We start from the raw sequence: 17,734 nt of genomic DNA on the forward strand, positions 1-17,734 counted from the left end.
CATTAAAATGTCTAAAAACAAGGAGACCATTGTTATATATTTTGCTGAGTTGTGTACAGATGAGTACAACAGTGCAACGCGCATGTCGCATGAACAATTTTATTATTTGTAGCTCAGTCAAGGCTGCACAAGTGACAGGTTTGCCCATACATTTCAAGTTTAAAAATGTTGTAATATTAGGTTGTTTTTCCTCCTAGTGTTGGGTTGCATTGCTTTTTAGGTCTGTCTTTTTCTGTTTATTTGTTAAAGTATATTTAATGATGATTAGTCAACTGAATTACAAACTTTAGTAGCTGAAAGGCTACATCCTTGTTGTTTTACATCTGAGGATACCAGAACATTCTATAGGATTAAAGGTGTATCTGCCTGATGCATTAGTTTGTCTGAACATTAACACCCAGCTGTCCGACTCCATGTCGATTTGCTGCTAATTAACATCATGCAAGAGGTTACGCCTGGTTTCTTTAAAGACATGTCAGTTGCACTTATTCTTCTGTTTGAGACTTAAGAACCACACAGGTCCACATTCCCTTGAGAGAGGACACGAGTCAAACAGAGGATGTCTTTGTCTTTGACCACATTATTACACTTAAGCCCCAGTGACTGGTTTGTGTGAATTTGTAGAACACTGCCCTCATCTGGTTATCAATCATCAAGATTTCAAAATATACTTATTTATATAGATTTATTTCTCTGGCAGAGAGAAGGACACAAGAATAATCACATCACACATAGTGACATGAAAAAAATCAGGTTATTTTAATTTCTGAGTGGATTGTTCATTTATACAGTGTGGTTTGCAAAAACATGTTAAAGATCATGTATCAAAAAAAGAAAAAAGAAAAAGAGCAAATGTGCCATTAATAGTTGGAAATAACATTTGAGAAATATTTAACAAATAAAACATGTCAGCATTACTGTGGATGTACAATATATAAAGTCAATCAAATCTACATAACTGATCTATACAATTGCAGCCAACTGAGGACTTGCATGTATGAAGTACCATAAAATAGCCAGGAAAATAAAAATATGTACATTTTCCTGCTTGAATAATTCAATTATAAACAGAATTATAGGCTGAAACCTTTTCTACACACCCAGTTCATGAACATAAGGTGCCTTATTAGAAAATAATCTAGTAATATGTGCTCCATGAGAATCACTTAAATGTCAACAAAATACAGTAAAATACACATTTTCTGATATTAGGTTGGGATCAGCGCTCTGAGGGTCTACACACAGAGCTCAAAGTGTTGATTTAAATACAGCTAAAACTGAGTTTTAAATAAGAACGCCGTTGTATGCAAGTCTTTCACATTCTGTCTGAACCTCGACGTGTGTGAGATCGTGTGAAGAGTAAGGCTGGTACAACCTTTGGGTAGTAATGAACCTAGAAACAGCACAGGTCCAGATTAGTTTGTGTTAATAGGAACTACATAAATGTCTTTATGTGCATAGTCTTCCTGTTCTGCAAGGAGGAGAGAAAACATTTAGTGAAGGCAGTTAAAGGCATGGTGAGAGTGGTTTCCCCTAAACAAGACAGTGTGATAACCCTTCAGTAGCTCTGAGCCCCCATTAGATGGGGGGGTTTCCTCGCCCTTTAGTGTTGGCACCAGGTGCCTCCAACATGGATGCACTGACAAACTCCTCCTGTCCTGAATTCCATAGTCTAAGAACTGGAGTATGTCTGAAAACCACTCGGGGTTCGACTGATTTGTGGCTTCTTTCACTTATGCTTCTAGTCGTCAGCGTCAGCAGCATCTTGAGCTGTAACAGGTTAGCAGGCAGTCGGTAAAAACAGACCAAACGGGCCACATGTTCAGTTCCTTGTGGAGAGAGGGACTCCTCGCTACTCCCAGTCTGTGTGCTTTACTGGTCAGCATGGACAACTAAGGCCGATGGAACCTGGTGGAAAGAGAGGAAGAGGGTCAAAAGGTTACTTTTCATGGCTGTCTTCAGGGAAAAAAAGGGAAAATCCTCCAAAGGAAAAACAGAATTGAAAAAGTATTGATGATGCTGCTGAATAAACTTGAGAACAGTTGACATGAATTATTGATGGGCATTGTACACGAGCCTGACCGGGTATAAATCCTGCTTTCTTCATGAACCTCCATCTCTGAACTCTTGAATTCATTGAGCTCTTTGCGGATGGCAGCCTGACAGGAAACATGAAAGAAACAACACTTCAGAGTGGGTTCATATGCAAGGTACAAAAGAAGAAAAAAGGCGTGTGATCAAAGCTAGGTTATTTTTGATGGCTAATGTTACAACCACCCCCGCCCCCAAAAAAGTACAAATTAAACACATGCTTAAAAATCAGTCTTCCAATATACATATAATTTCTGTTCCTGCATATTCTCTGAGCTTCACTGGACCAGGTAATAGTCAGTGTCTGTAGTACATTCCTGGAATTCCTCCTCGATACTGAATCTACTTGGAATGCAAATCCTCTCAGAGATGGCCAAAGTAGAAGAGACTGCTGTTAAAAATCGCACAGAGCTTATCCTTTCTCTTTGTTAAGAAGCAAGAGGTGTCAACTTTGTGCGCATATGCGTCTACTTGAGGATGTATTGAACCTCACCTTGTCAGCAGGGGTGAGCTTGGTCCATGGTTTATCTGCTCTCCGGTCGTAGTCGTGGGCGTGGGTGGACTCGACGTACTCATGGAAACGCAGAATCTTCCTCGCCTGGAGTTCAGCCACTGTGGGTCTCTGTGACAGCTGAGGGCACAATCACAGGCAGCATGTTAAGTCACACATGTCTTTGGTGTCATCATAAATCCTAAAAAGTGTCCATCATACAGTTCTTAGGCTGCATCCTGACCTTTCTCGTGAGCCTCCGTTTGATCTCGCTTCTCTCTAATCGTCGATCCGCTTCATTCTTGGCTGCAGGAAGAAAAGACATTCCATAAGAAACACTGCAGCCTGTCAGGTGGATTTCACCTGAGCTGCCATCGGCACGCCGCCGTAAAGGGGCTCTTTAACCGGCGCCCTGCTCAGCACAAGGCACAGCATTGTCTGAGCGTGGATGCGAATCGTCGTCTTGCTCGAGTCATTCGAGGACAGACCAAAACGCACAGTGGTGCTATGAATCTTGAATCAAAACGTGTTGACAGATTCTGACAAGCTTTAAGTTCATACTTGCTTCCGGGATCTAAGTTGGAATGACGGTGATGCTACGCTGATGTTTCCCTGCAGTAGGCTGATTTTCACTACATGCAGTCTTCTGATTGCTTTAACAATACACCACAGGGGGTTGTTGATTTTCTATGCCTGAAGCCAGATGCTTCAAACACTGTGTAGATTCATTCTAGAGCCAAGAGGGCATGTGTGTATTTCAGCATATCTGTGTACCATGCATATAAATTAGGTACTCTGTGAACGCCTATAAGAAAATTAAATATTTGAGTGAGTGTCGCACCTTACTTATTTATTTATCCTCCTCTCCATTACCATCCATTCCATTATTATGATTTGAACTCCCTTGAGAAAAATATGCGCAAATGTGGTCTCAAGTATACATGAGCCATTCACATTCTTCTTCATAAATAACAATTTATGCATGGGAAGTTTGGTAAGTGATGTATACATCTGGCCCCTGGAGTGGCACTATTTTTCAAATCAGAAACAATATGCTGAAAAAAATCTAATCACCTCCGACATTGTACAAACTGCTGTGGGTTTTGCTAGCATCAGTATGCCTGAGGTGAGTGAGGGGGATGAAAAAAACTACGTTAGCAAGGGGATAAATGACAAATTCAGCTTATTGATTTCAGTAAAGATGAGAAAAATGATAAAGATGTTTTTTGACCTTGTGGTGCAAAGGAATCCAATGCACACGATCACACCTGAATGAAGAAGGGAGGGGCTTTCTTACCTTGAAGGATGTTTCTTTGCTCCAGTTCCTCTGCTGTCGGCCTCTGACTCAGCCGCCTGAGGACACAAACACAGTCGACTGCTCATTTTTAAAGTCTTTTACAGATCATTCTAAAAGGAACATACTCTGGAAATGACCACTTGACAAACTACAGGTGTGAGCATGTGTGGATGTACAGCCTCTCAATCAAAATGAATTACATTATAAATGATGTATGTAACCAATCAAACCGTGATGGTTGGATTTATCCATCAACATCCAGTTTGACGATGGGATACTTTACCGGTTCAGGGTGGTGCCAATCCTATTCTTCAGCTCCACCCACTGCTCCTGGCTGTTCCAACTCTTGCCATCATGGTTCTGAGCGTTCCTTTCCTCTTTCTCCAGCTTCAGGGCTAACGTGTCCTTCCTTTTCACACGGCTCGCCAGCCCACCTGTAAACAAACACACATGGCCTTAAGGAATTTTCAACCCAGAACAATTTCATCGGTCATAACTTAGCCCTGAACTAATGATTCATATCTTCTCTTAAAAAAAAATAAATAAATAAATAAAATAAATAAATCACATAATCCAATAATGCAAATTGCTAGTTCTTGCTTGAGTGACCAAGCGAGTGAGAGAAACCCAAAGATACTTAATTTGCAGTCATAATGACAAAGAAAATGCACCAAAAATTTTACGGATATATTAGGGACGTGCACAACTAGCTGTTTAAACCTCTTGGTAACCTCGTCGGTAATTAGACTAATTATTGTTATTCTATTGGTGTACATGTTGGAGCCATTTCCAGAGCTAAACATGTGCAGGACATCACATTAGTCCAGTAGGTGTCACCTTTGTGCTTTGGCTCACTTAGAGTGTAAGTAAGACAGCACTATTAGCTTTTTGAGTGCTATGCTAGGCAAATGCTGCACTGCTGTATTGGTGAAATGTCTGGCTGTTATGGTTATGGATTATTGCATATTAACACAATGAAGAACATAAACTGCGAGCAGCAAATATTCCACCTAACACAAAAAGCAGAAGTCAGACTGTGCTGTTCTACTAGACACTGCTAAGAGGTGCTAGTGCGAGTACGTCAGCTGTTAGCCTGTCTGAGCAGGTCCTCAGTGGCTTTAAGTTTGGGCTTAGCTGCTACACATTTAAATTACATACTGACACCATTTATGACGAATGGTGACGAATTCAGTGTGTGTATGTTAAAATATATATACTGTCAATAAAGCTGATTCTTCTTCTTCTTCTTCTTTATACTGAAACGTTATAGATAGATAGATAGATAGATAGATAGATATACTTTATTGATCTCAGGCTGGGAAATTACAGTGCAGCAGCAATACACACAATAAGCTATACAAAATATGTTAAAAATAGCAACATACAAAGCAATATAAAAAAGTGTATATACAACAAATAAACAGTGTAATGTTGTGCAAAATAAAGTAGAATGTAAAGTGCAGTGAACCGAGTGTGTAAAACATATAAAGTGCATAGTGACTGTATGTTATGACCGGAGTTTAGCTGTTACTGTACAGAGTGATGGCATGTGGCAGGAAAGACTTCCTGTATCTGTCCCTTGGACAGCAGAGCTGTAGCAGCCTGTGGGAGAAGGTTCTCTGCTGTCTGTCTACTGTGTGATGGAGAGGGTGCTGATCATTGTCCATGATGGATAACAGTATGTCTTCAGAGTCACATGTTGCTTTACTGAAAATGAGTTTCTCAGATGTTACTGAAGAACGTGATTAATGATTTCAAAGTATACCCTATTCAACTGTGCTGAATTTTGACTAGTCTACATTTAAAACATTTACTCAACGTAGAGGTCTAATAACCAAGTTGGTCTTATGTGAAATAGGACAGATGTAAGTGGACTGGTCATTTACAATACAGAGTATGAGACGTAAGTGTAGTGAAGTAATGATACAAACAACTTACTCGGTGGGGCTTCTTCATCATCATCATCGTCGTCGTCGTCGTCTCTGTATAGGATGGGGCCGTCAGAGTCAGACTCTTCCTCACTGTCCCCGGGGCCCCCACTCTCATGGATGACGCTCACTCTAGGGTCTTCGACTAGACCACGCCTGCTGCGGGGCTCCAGGTCAGGCTGGCGAAGAAGCTTCTGAGGCTGAATCTTTCGCAGTTCCTCCTCAATGTCGAAGTCATCGTCTTCCGGCCTGCAAGCAACTAAAGCTGTGAGAGCGTTCGACATGCTCGCATGCAGTCAGTGTGAGAATAAACTAGGATACTTTAAGACTTCTTTCAGTCCCTATCTCACCTGATAATCCCAGTGCTCTTATGTCAAGTTGCAGGCAGTTAGCAAAAAATTGCTATATGAACCCAGCTTTCATGTTGTTGATGCTGCTTATCCTCCATTATGTTTTTTTAGATTAACTCGTTCTCTTTGCTTGAAATTCTAGGTCAGTTTCAAGTAAACTGCAACATGGTTTATTAGGTGTGAGGATATAGTGCAACTAACAAACAGGAACCAGGCGGTTAAAAACTAAAACTAAAACTAAATCAACCTCAACATGTTCATGTGCTCTGAACAGATATGAACTGGCTTTAGAGTCATAACTAAAATTACTTTGGGGTTTGTGGTTGGGGCACTGAACATAAATTTGCCTTCAATCTGATGTTCTATGGGTGTGTCGATGGCTATCTACTGGTACTCAATGGGAATACAAGTAACTACGAGTGACAAGCCATGAGTTAACTCAGTAAAACTTAAAAGATTTTAACCAAATAAAAACCCAAAGGGAAATTTCTCAACGATAGGTTCAATTGAAAAAGTGAAACTGCCCTCCTTCATTCTGAGCTTTCAAAGCAGTGATGTTTTGTTCTGTTAAAATATGTTAATGTGCCTTATGTGGCCACTTACAGCCTGAGAGGTTCGATGGTGATGGGGAGAGAGTGCCTTATGTTACCGCCCACTTCCACCATGAAATCTGGAGGAGACTCAAATAGAAGCGAGTGTGCCCTTTGGGAGCCATCTGGGTTAGGCTGAGCTGGGCCGGGGCTGGCCAGGGCTCTCTGGATGAGGATATGCAGGGGGATGGCCGGAGGCTGGCTGGGCGGCTCAGTGGTTGGGCTCGGAGGATCAGGTTGCACGGTGGGCACAGGACCAGAGAAGGAGGAAGAGGTGCTGGGGGGCTGGAGCGACTGAACTCTGGGTACCCTGGGAGGGGATGGAGGTATGTGGGGTGGCGGTGAAGGCAGAGACTCGGGTGAGGTCTGAGGGGCTTCTGCATTTCTCTTGTCCTCGCCATTCTCTCCTTTTAGGACAGCAGGGGGCGTTGGTACTGGTGCAGAGGCCGGGTCAGTGGTGGGAGACTCTGGGGCCTGAACGGGAGGAGAAGGGTCCACAGAATGGCGCTTGGTTACAGGGGTCATCCTCTTTGGTGGTGTCGGTGGAGAGCGCCTAGCAGGTGCTGGCACTATGATGACACCACTGCCAGGCTGCGAAAGCTCTGCTGTTTAAAAAAAAAAAAAAAAAAGAACAGCCAACAACAGTAATCAGTGCTCATATAGAGTAATACCCACAAACATAATGCACAGTCAGAACATGAAGACACCGCAGGTGATGTTAGTTTCATTAACAAAAACGAGCAAAAAAACACACGCCGTTATCTGTCAAAAAGAGCTTTACAGGATGCTCTTGTTATTGCCGAGCTGGTTGCTGGGTCAGTGGAGAGTAACACAAATATGATCACGCAACACTGTGTAAGAACATCCACGCTCAATGCTCTCCAGCACAAAACACATCCACTGAAATTCCATGCAGGGTTTTCTTGGCAACATTTCGTGTGACGTTAGTTGAGCCGAAAAACAGCTACAACGGCTACAACACACACATGCAATGGTGTTAAAAGGTGGGGGGGGGTGAGCTATTCCATTTGATATGCGGGTTGGTGAATCAACACAACCAATCTGCAGGCTCTGAGATGTGGCGCTCCTCTGGGTACCTGAGAAAGTCTGGGCAGCCCTGTGCCGCAGGTATACTGGTAGAGAAAGGTACAGGCCAAGCTCACTCTGGCGTTTCCAGCTGGTCCAGTGACAAGGCTGCCTGACCTTACAGCCCCTGTTCAATGAGGAGGCTGGCAAAAATGAGTGGAGATGTCAGGGATAGGGCTGGGTTTACATTCCAAGCTGGGAGAGAAATAAAGAGGGTGGTTTTTGGATAATGTTTGTCCTGGTTTTAAACTACCCAGAAATAAGAAAGTGCATATCCATCCCTGGACAACGGTTTTCTCACATTGCTCAGTCTTTCTGTTAAAATAGTTCTTTTTCCAGGGAATTAGTGAGAGGGAAATACCAGTTTTCCTTGGCTCTTATAGGGTTGTTCCTTCATGACCATGAGAGCTAGACTGATGCATCAGCAGATGCCAGCTTAGTGCATATATTTTGTACAGATAATCAACAATTAATTAATATACATGTTAAGCACATGTACAGACATGCCAAAATAGGTTAAAAGTAATTTAAAAACAGTGTTGCCTTCCTCCACCAGGGAGCAGTGACAAGTTGATGCTTTGTTTTTTGTTTTTTTTACACTGTGAAATGTCCCACTCAACAACAAATTTATTGAGTCCATATCAAGATTGCGGTGTGTTAAGGTTAAAAAAAAAAATAATACCGGTCAATATGTCATGATTAAATTTTTGAAACTCCCAAATACCTCTCAGTATTGGCCTTTTAAAAGAAAATCCAACACTGGTATGGCTACAATCCTTGAAATGTATTCAACATGAAAACCTTTCACTGACAATATGTAACATTAATTTTGTATCTAACACATTGGAAAAAAGGGTGAAAAAATAGAAAAGAGAAGATGGGATCATACAGTGACTGTCTACATTAGGTATGTGTGTGCACACATGTGCAACATCTCAACCATTCCAACACACTGAAACAAACACTTTCCAATGCCAAAGTCCATTTCCAGTTTAATTAGTCTTGGCAATAAGGCAAGTTCCTCTGAATGTAACTGTGTGAAATGAACAGAAGTAGATGTATGAATAAGAAAAGCAGGTAGATGGAATGTGTCCCTGCCACAGACAATGTATCAAAGAGACAGAACTGGGATGGGCTGTAAACAAGAGCAGCTGTGGCATGCTGAAACAAAAGATATGAAACATTAAAAGCCAAATTAACTTCTATCTAACCTCCGGAGAAGTGCTGGCACTGCAGAAATGGTGCAAGGGCAAGCCAGTGCATGTCCTCTCCTCAGGGACTGGTGGCTGTACAAACTGAAACTGCACACTAGCAACATACTGGAAAACACCTACACAGCAACGAGCCGCAGCCTAACTGTGAGACTCAGCTCAGAGTCAAATTCTTGAATAGTAATGTCCTCCGTCAAATGTGCAGTTTTTGACAGCCCCAATACAAGAGGTGCGGGTGTGGTGTGATGTGAGGCTTTCAATCCCAATTTCGACTTCATCCTTTGTGGGACTGCTCTTGAGAAAAGGTTTGTGGGAAAAAATACTCAACTACATGGAAGACGGAAGACAATTATAGGTTGGACCTTAGATAATGCTGGATTCCCTCATTTTGAAACTGGTTGATTTATCAGGTAGAACAGGGGTTCCCAAACCGGTTTGTGAGAGGGCTCCCAGCTAAACCAACAGCAGAGGATGAGTCTTCCAAGTCAAAGCACAACTTCCAAGGCAAACACAAGAAAATATGACGAGCCATATATCGCCCTGGGCTTCACCAGTACAACGGTGGATAACGAGGTGAAACCACAGTGTGTTGTGTATCTGTTTGAAACCAAACAAGTTGAGACACCCCCTGAAGACAACACTTTGGGAGTACAAAGACAAGCCAAGTGATTTCTTTCACTTCTTTCTTTCACTTTACTGAAACTGCATCTGTATCTTCAAATGCTCAACTCACCTCGTATAAAGTTGCCTACGCATTTGCACAGTGTAAAAAGCGGCACACTGTAGCCAAGAAATGAATACTTCCCTCTACTATCAAAATGGTTTCAACTATGAGGGATAAAGAAATAGCCAGTGAGGCAAGATTCCTTGATTGACTGATTGAGTAATGAATTATTACAATGTTTAAAATAAATTCCAGTGGAGTTTGGATGTAAAAGACCTGTGTGTCAGGGAGGGAGGTTTAAAAAAATATTCTTATTATTCATTTTTATCTAGCAAGGTCTAATTTTATGTAATTGTGATCTTGGTTTCCTATTTAAAATGAATTGGAGAGAAAGAGTAAGAATAATGCATACTATTCAGTGTCATCTAGCATAACATCACAGGACACATGTTTGACATGAACAAATAATCAAAATAATAAAACAAAGTCACAAGTCTCTAGAATTTTTTCTAAAAAAAACAACAACTTTGACTTGTTTCATTAGTCTCTTCCATCTATTCTTCATCTTTTTCAACACAAGGGAAGCAACAATATTTTGTGTTGGCCAAGTCCATATCTATCTATAGTGTCGACTGTTTAAAGCCAGCACATGAAATGCAATTTGATACGCTTGTTTCTCAAACATTCATTATACAGTTCCACTTATTAAAATCTTTTTGAGAGCTGTTTCGCTTAAAGTATAAAGAAAACACACACAAAGCAGCTGTTTATAGAGACAGGCCAATTTTATGTGTCCTATAAAACTGCAGAAGCAGAAGCAAACAAACTCACCAAGCAGTGCAGGGTTGCTGTTGCGGTTGGTGGGTTTAGGTGGAGGGACGGGAGGCTGCTTGGCATGGGGAGGGACAGGGGGTGGCGTGTCAGAGTCAGCTGAGGAAGGAACAATGAGGGACAGGGGACGGTGTGGGTCTTCAGCTATTAGGGAGACTGTCCTTGGTGGCTTGGCAACAGCGACAGCAGCAGAGGAGGAAGAGGAGGAGGAGGAGGAGGATGAGGAACAGGAGGAAGATGAAGAAGGGGTTGGACTCCTGCCGGACTCAGTGGAGGAAGCAGTGAGAAATTTAGGGGGAAGCAGAGCCTGTTTGGGTGGTGGAGGTTCCTGCTGAGGATCTTTTGCTGGATGAGGGTCAGGGGCGAAGCGGACACCAGCAGACTCTACAGGGGGGTACATATAAACAAACAAACATTAAAGGAGAGGTCACAACAACAAAGTTTCTACTAATGCTCTATTCTATATGAAGGCATGTCATCGCATACAGTAAAAGGCTGACGGAAAAGCCAAGGTGTTTGTAAAATGCTTGTAAAATGGTTCAGACATAACCCAGAGGGCATCTTTGATCAAGGCCCGACAGTTTGTAGAGGATCAGACATAACATGAATCAGATGAGCTGATGTCCACACATAGCAGACATGGAGAGAGATCAAAGTACCAAAGAGGGCTCCTAATGATTTCTTCTTCCCTTTTTTCATGTTCTCCTAAACCCACATATCAAAGCTTGATGTTTACCGTTTCAGTTTGTTGAGGCTTGCAGATTGGACCCGTTAGCTTCACAACACTTGGCTTTCAGCATTAGTTCAATCATTTACCTAAATGCCTGTGCAGCCCAATCAGGAGACTTTGGTTTGCATACATACATGTCCCTGACTGATTATTTACCTGGAAAATGGTGTGCAGTTCTCAAGAGAGAACATATGCATGGCAACCTGACATTAACACAAGTACAAAGAGTACATAACAGTATCATATACACTGATGAAATAGCAATATAACACATCAAAATCTTACAGTTAAGGGACAACAGTATATTTTTGGTTGATGCCCATTATACAAATAAGTATGGCACATGTTATGGAAAACCAGCCAAAGAAAGAAGTTGTCAAAAAACCACAGACTAATCCATGTCCCAAATTGTGCTCCACTGAATCACAAACCCTTAACTGATATTTCTGAATTTATTTTAATCAAGCAAAAACGTCTCATCTTTTGTACTGGTTGACTCAGAGTTGGTCAAATCGCTGCTTTTTATCTTGCTATTGTAGTACTTGAAACATAAAAGTCACTTCAGTGAGACAGGCCTGTCACCCAGAGTTTCATAGCCCTGCAGATCTGATTCCTTTTGAGACTGTGACACTTCTGTCACTATACCATCACTTTAATAAATGTTTGACCCATCTTATAACAATACTCAGATGCATATATGCATATAAAAACAGGCTTTGTTTGGTGTAATCATTCTTCCTGTTTATCCTGGTTATCTTAAAGTCTAAGTGATGGGGGACAAAATGTCACCAGTCAGATTAATCAAATCAAGTGGGTATCTTCCAGTACTAACAATAATTCTAATACATTTTCACAAAATGAGGCATATATCCTCAACCATTCTTTCATTCACTTTATGATACAAGGTTATGATGGGAAGGTTTGTACCAGATAAGGCATTGCTATATAGATAGGAAAGCACAAATGTGTTAAGCTCCTAGAAAGGAGACAACTGCCATACCATTTTTTTTTTTAACCATGAGTTGGTAATGTGTCCATTCTTTTACTGACTGTGAGAAATTGATTGTCATGGGAAAGTTTGTACTGACACAGAGCCTAGTTGTTTTCACTGTCAACAGTATCACCATCAATAAACACAACCATACTTCTAGTAATCTACAAATGATATCCATGTAACTAACGTGTATTAACACTTTTGTGGCAGGTTAAAATGCGAAAAGCATAAGCTATGTTTGCTAGTGGAATTCAACAGCAGAGAGAGATTTTACCTGAGCGTTCTCTGAACTCTGCAGCTGGGATGTATCTGGGCAAGGTACTCCTTTTATCAGCTTCTGAGGCTGGACGAATCCTCTTGTTGTCCTCTGACGAGCTCTTCTGTAGAGGAGGCCGCAAGTCCATCTCAGAGACAGGCCTGACTATTGGCCGTGAGTCATCCATTGGGCGCTGAGGCTCCAGCTTTTCTCTCCTGTCCTTTCCCTCCCTCTTTTCCTGTTCATCTCGTCGCTCTCTTTCATTTCTCTCATCCCATTTGTCTCTATCCTCTCTCCTATCCCCAACATCTCTTCGTCCTTGCATGTCTTTCCTCTCCCTGTCTTCTTTTTCTCTCTCATCCTTTCTATCATCTTTGTTGTCTTTCCGTTCCTTCTCAAGCCGCCAATCCCTATCGTCTCCCCTGTCCCTTCTCTCTCTCTCATCGCGATCCCTGCGTTCCCTTTCATCCCTGTCTCTCCTTTCTCTCTCGTCGCGATCTCTCCTCTCTCTCTCATCGCGATCTCTCCTCTCTCTCTCGTCGCGATCTCTCCTCTCCCTCTCATCGCGATCTCTCCTCTCCCTCTCGTCGCGATCTCTCCTTTCTCTCTCATCACGATCTCTCCTTTCTCTCTCATCACGATCTTTCCTTTCTCTCTCATCACGATCTCTCCTTTCTCTCTCATCACGATCTTTCCTTTCTCTCTCATCACGATCTCTCCTTTCTCTCTCATCGGGATCTCTCCTGTCTCTCTCGTCGCGATCTCTTCTCTCCCTCTCATCGCGATCTCTCCTCTCCCTCTCATCGCGATCTCTTCGTTCCCTGTAGTCTCTGTCTATTCTTTCATCTCTCCTCTCTCTGTCATCTCTCCATTCTCTCCTTTCTCTGAAGTCTCTGTCTTCCCTCCGGTCAACTCCCCCATCCCTTTCCCGTTCCTCTCGCCAGTCCCTTCTTTCCATGTCTTCCCTGCTTTTCTTTCCTCTGTCCTCTCTGTCGTCTCTGCCATCTCTCCTCTCTTCTCTGCGGTATCTATCATCTTGTAGAGGTCCTCGGGGTAAAGATCCACTTCTCTTATCAACATCTGATGGCAGACGGCTTCGTCTGTCTACGTCCACAGCAAGTCGTGCGTGAGAGTCCACATCCAGAGGTGCCCGGTTACTTCTGGAGGCATCAGATGGCACTCTGCTTCGACGTTCATCTGCTTGAGGTTGCCTTAGGGGGTTCGCCTTCATGTCAGATTCTCCTCGAGACACTCGTACCCCTGCCTCTGACACCCTGTCCACATCTATTGGCACAGAGTGTCCATTTTTCACTGGAGGAGCTTTGGTGTGGTTTACATCATTGCTCTCTATTCCACAAAGACACAAGTAGTGAAATATCGTAAGCATCATCAGAGATGGAGCCAATTCATCATTACAATATTCTTGATCAAAACATAAGCTCTACCAACCATTCTCTGGGACATCCTTCAGAAGCCCCTTCGCAATTAGTTCGTCACGACTTTTTCTAACAGAAATCTTTCTTTCCAAAGCTGAGAAAGGGAAAAATAGACCAATTAATTAAGTATAAAGTAAAGCATGGAACAGGTGAAATAATAAGCCCTTGTACCCAGCATACCTTTCGATGTTTCAGTGAATTTCTCACTTGGCTTCTTCTTTTTCCATTTCCAGGGCTTGAAGATCTTTCCCACTTTGGAGAGCTTTCCTTTGTGTTTTGCTGGAGGTGTTCCCCTACCAGAGTTTCCATCTTCAGCCTGCGTTGTGCTTTGCTGCAGGTCGACCTCATCATCTGCATGAACAAGACATAGTAACAAACAACAGAAGACTCAAGATTGACTCATGGAAACAGTTTCTTGATTGAAGTCTATATAGCTGAGAATTAAAAACTGATGTGGTAGTTGTGTTCAGAATTTTATTGCTGGTAAAATCCTTTTTAACAGCAGTGGGCTTCAATAAACTGAAATTAAAGAAGAATGTCACTTGTTTTGCCAGAGTTGAGTTGGTGTCTGTGTTCCCAGAAGAGCAAAGCAATATCCAACAACTTAACAGATAACAAAATCAATGCACACACCACTTTTAAAGCGGTGGCTGAACAACATTTTAACAATACTGCACTGCATTTATTGCACCTGTACATACACATTTTTCTTTTTTTGCTCTGCTTTTACTGTTTTCATGTCCTTGCTGTGTTGTATTGACAAACTCACTTTCTTGAGGCATGTCAGAGTTCTCGGCAAGCCTCTATTACAAACTGGGTTCAATGGAATTTAATCTTCAGTCTTACTAAATGCCCTTATCCAGGTGACAACTGTTCATGACCTGTAACTATAGCAAACACTGCAGTTCATGAACCCTCTGTTTCAGTGCTTGAACACTAGTAGTCATGATTGCAAAAAAAATACCAATTGAGCAGGATATAAAGAGAGTACTTTGTATCCAACACATCAACTGGATATAATGTCATCATGGCTGCCCGATATACAGGCTAATATAAACCTATAATAATCTCAGGTAAAAGCAAAAAAAAAAAAAAAAAAAAAAAAGTCCCTCTTTTCTGGTTGCAGCACAAGGTTAGATTGCTGATCCAGTTGGAGGCCAGTGCACAGGCCAGAACTCCAGCTCTGACTTCCTGTTTCAGTCACAATAAAGGAGCAAATCTTAAAACAAGGCCTGTCCAAATATGATTCTTACTGCTTTTGAGTAATCTCAGCTGTCATATGAGAGCGAGACAGTGAATGATGGGTAAAACTTCTTCTGGTATCGTGTAGAGCAAATTATTGTCATTTTTACCATTTCAGTGCTAGGTATCCTATCATATAACATCTTCTGCACATGTTAGGTTTGCCATCGATAGCAAAAAGTTCAGATAGTGTTTTAAACCAGACCACTGTGACTAAAATTACAATGTGGATTCAACTGAGAGAAAAAAAACTACACAATAAAGCAAACAACAGTGACAGAAACCATGACTCAAAATTCCCACATAGGCCTTATGCTATTGAAAACCCCAAGACAGCAACGACTGGGTGTGAAACCACAATTATAATTCTTAGGTGATGACTCGAATGGCAGCAGTTACACAATAGGCAGCATAAAGTCATGTGAAGGAGTGTGGAGTAAGTGTAGTGTACAGTAAGACAGGTAAGCTCATTTTCTCATTAGAGAAGTTACAGTGAGCATTATATGACCGCGGCAGATTCATCAGGAGAATAAGAACCCGTTATAAGGAACAAAGAATGTGTGCAATAAAGATAGCGTGATGGGCAATTTAGTCGTGTGCACTTCAGTCTTAAGGAATGATTTCATTTGATTATTGGCAGTTACTGACTACATATGCATAGTTGAGGTGATATGACACAAAGTTGTCCATTTTAGGAGATGAACAATACATAAATAAACACTAAATCTGTATAAAATGTGTTTGGCAGCTCCAATATATTTGTCATTTAATATATCAAAGAACTCTCTTGTCTTGTTGTGGATACGAGGATGAGGATAGGAAAAAAACAACACAAACAGCAGAAGGAAGAGAGCACACAAGAGAAATGCTTAAAAACAGGTTGAGAAGATGGGATTGCTGGTTTCCACACAACAACGCCATAACTGATTGACTTCAGCTGAACAACGTCTGACAGACGAGGGGGTAACCCTTCTCACTCTGTGAATTGTTACGTTTTACAAATCACTAAAACCTGTGTCCTGATGAGTTTCCCAAGGTTACAGTTAAATGTATCCTGCACCATGAGTTAGAAATGAAAGCTCAGTCTCATCTTAGAAGAAAGTAAATATTTTCATGTATTGAGTAGAGGGCAGCACAGTAGTGCAGTGGTCTCCTCACAGCAAGAGTGTACCTCGCCTCTCGCCCGCTGTCATCTGGGAAGGCTTCCAGCATCAATGGTTAATGCATAATCTATTAATCACCCACTTGAATTTAATCAATCAGAAATATATGAGCTGACAGCAAAGCTTCCGCTAGGCTGATTGGTTTTAGGGGGAGCAGAGCTCCGGTCAGAGAGCCCCGAGTTATCGGTTGGATTTAGCTCTTTACTTCTGTAATGTTAACAGTACAAGTAGTACAAAAGGTATGGCAAAGTGGTTCAGGAAAACGGGGCTAGCTAGCTAGGCTAACCAGTTATGTTAGCACTTAACAAGGCTACTGAACAAACTGATTACTGAAACCAACATTACAGCAGTAGAATAAATACACTTAGCATCAACAACACAGTGCTACATCATGAAGTACATAGAGAGACTCAAGCTGTTGTGCTGCATTAAGAAGCGAAGTAAGAATTAACATCGCCAGTGACTTCTGCACTTGCGACATATAACACATCATGTGTGTGGGCCTTGCGTAACCATAATAAGATAAGATAAGATGAAGATAAGATTAACTTTTATGACCCCACAGCAGAGAAATTCACTTGTCATCGCAGCTCACAAGAACAGAATAGAGTGCAAAAAGCAAAAGTGTGCAAAATAGTTTCAAAAATAAAAAGAGTTATAAATTAAATTAGTTAGTTTGACTTAAGTTTGCCATGAGCTCTTTTTAGTTTTCAACACACTAATCAACTGGTGGATTAATTACAACTCATGATACAAACATGACATGCAAAAATTTCCAAATTATTGAGATGCTTCAGTGTACATCACACGGCAGGATGGAAAGATGTTAATTCTTTAGCCTTGACATGCTTTATAATTGTACCTTTATCAACACACTTGGTTTCATTTACCTCTACTAGGAGTAGGTGCAAAAGTGCTTGACAAAGGAAGGTCAGATTTGGCCAGTTCCTTACTTTGCATGACACCCTGTTACCTTTAATGTGTGAACACCACCTTTCTGTGTCTATGCACTTTGTACACTAATGAGTTGAAATAAGTGTACAAGTATTGAGATTTCTTAATCTCAATGCTTCAGCATGCCAAGACATTTTGGACAATGCTATGCTTCCAGCTTTGCGGCAACCTTTGGGCAAGGCCTATGTCCTAATACTTTTGTCTCTATAGTGTATTTTGCTAAACCACTGTATGGACTAAAGCAAGCTGTTGCATCCAGCCATCCATTTTATCCATCAGGGTGGCGACTGACTACAAGAGTTGGTACACCCTGGACTGGTCGTCAGTCAATCGCAGGTCGGACACACAAAGAAAGACAACCACACATGCACAAACTCACACCTAGTGACAATATAGAGTAGTCAGTTAACCTAATGTGCAT

The 17,734-nt window shown here is 41.6% G+C and overlaps 1 protein-coding gene across 7 annotated transcripts in view; it reads right to left on the minus strand.

The window, feature by feature from the left end:
- Positions 1–668: 668 nt before the first annotated feature.
- The window catches only part of phactr4a (phosphatase and actin regulator 4a), a 29,297-nt gene continuing 12,231 nt past the window's right edge, over positions 669–17,734 (minus strand). For 4 of the 7 annotated variants that reach the window (XM_046417129.1, XM_046417130.1, XM_046417128.1 and 1 more), the window contains 13 exons: positions 14,135–14,305; positions 13,968–14,048; positions 12,537–13,865; positions 10,539–10,922; positions 7,844–7,975; positions 6,760–7,351; positions 5,817–6,055; positions 4,162–4,312; positions 3,879–3,934; positions 2,826–2,887; positions 2,585–2,722; positions 2,083–2,159; positions 669–1,908 (listed from right to left, as the gene is read on the minus strand). In XM_046417129.1, the coding sequence (XP_046273085.1) occupies positions 1,893–1,908; positions 2,083–2,159; positions 2,585–2,722; positions 2,826–2,887; positions 3,879–3,934; positions 4,162–4,312; positions 5,817–6,055; positions 6,760–7,351; positions 7,844–7,975; positions 10,539–10,922; positions 12,537–13,865; positions 13,968–14,048; positions 14,135–14,305 (3,428 nt within the window). In that variant the 3' untranslated portion in view covers positions 669–1,892. The remainder of the gene's footprint in view (positions 1,909–2,082; positions 2,160–2,584; positions 2,723–2,825; positions 2,888–3,878; positions 3,935–4,161; positions 4,313–5,816; positions 6,056–6,759; positions 7,352–7,843; positions 7,976–10,538; positions 10,923–12,536; positions 13,866–13,967; positions 14,049–14,134; positions 14,306–17,734) is intronic. The other 3 variants (XM_046417127.1, XM_046417132.1, XM_046417131.1) reach the window with 3 other exon arrangements.

Source organism: Scatophagus argus, chromosome 17, assembly GCF_020382885.2.
Source record: "Scatophagus argus isolate fScaArg1 chromosome 17, fScaArg1.pri, whole genome shotgun sequence".
Taxonomy (NCBI): domain Eukaryota; kingdom Metazoa; phylum Chordata; class Actinopteri; family Scatophagidae; genus Scatophagus; species Scatophagus argus.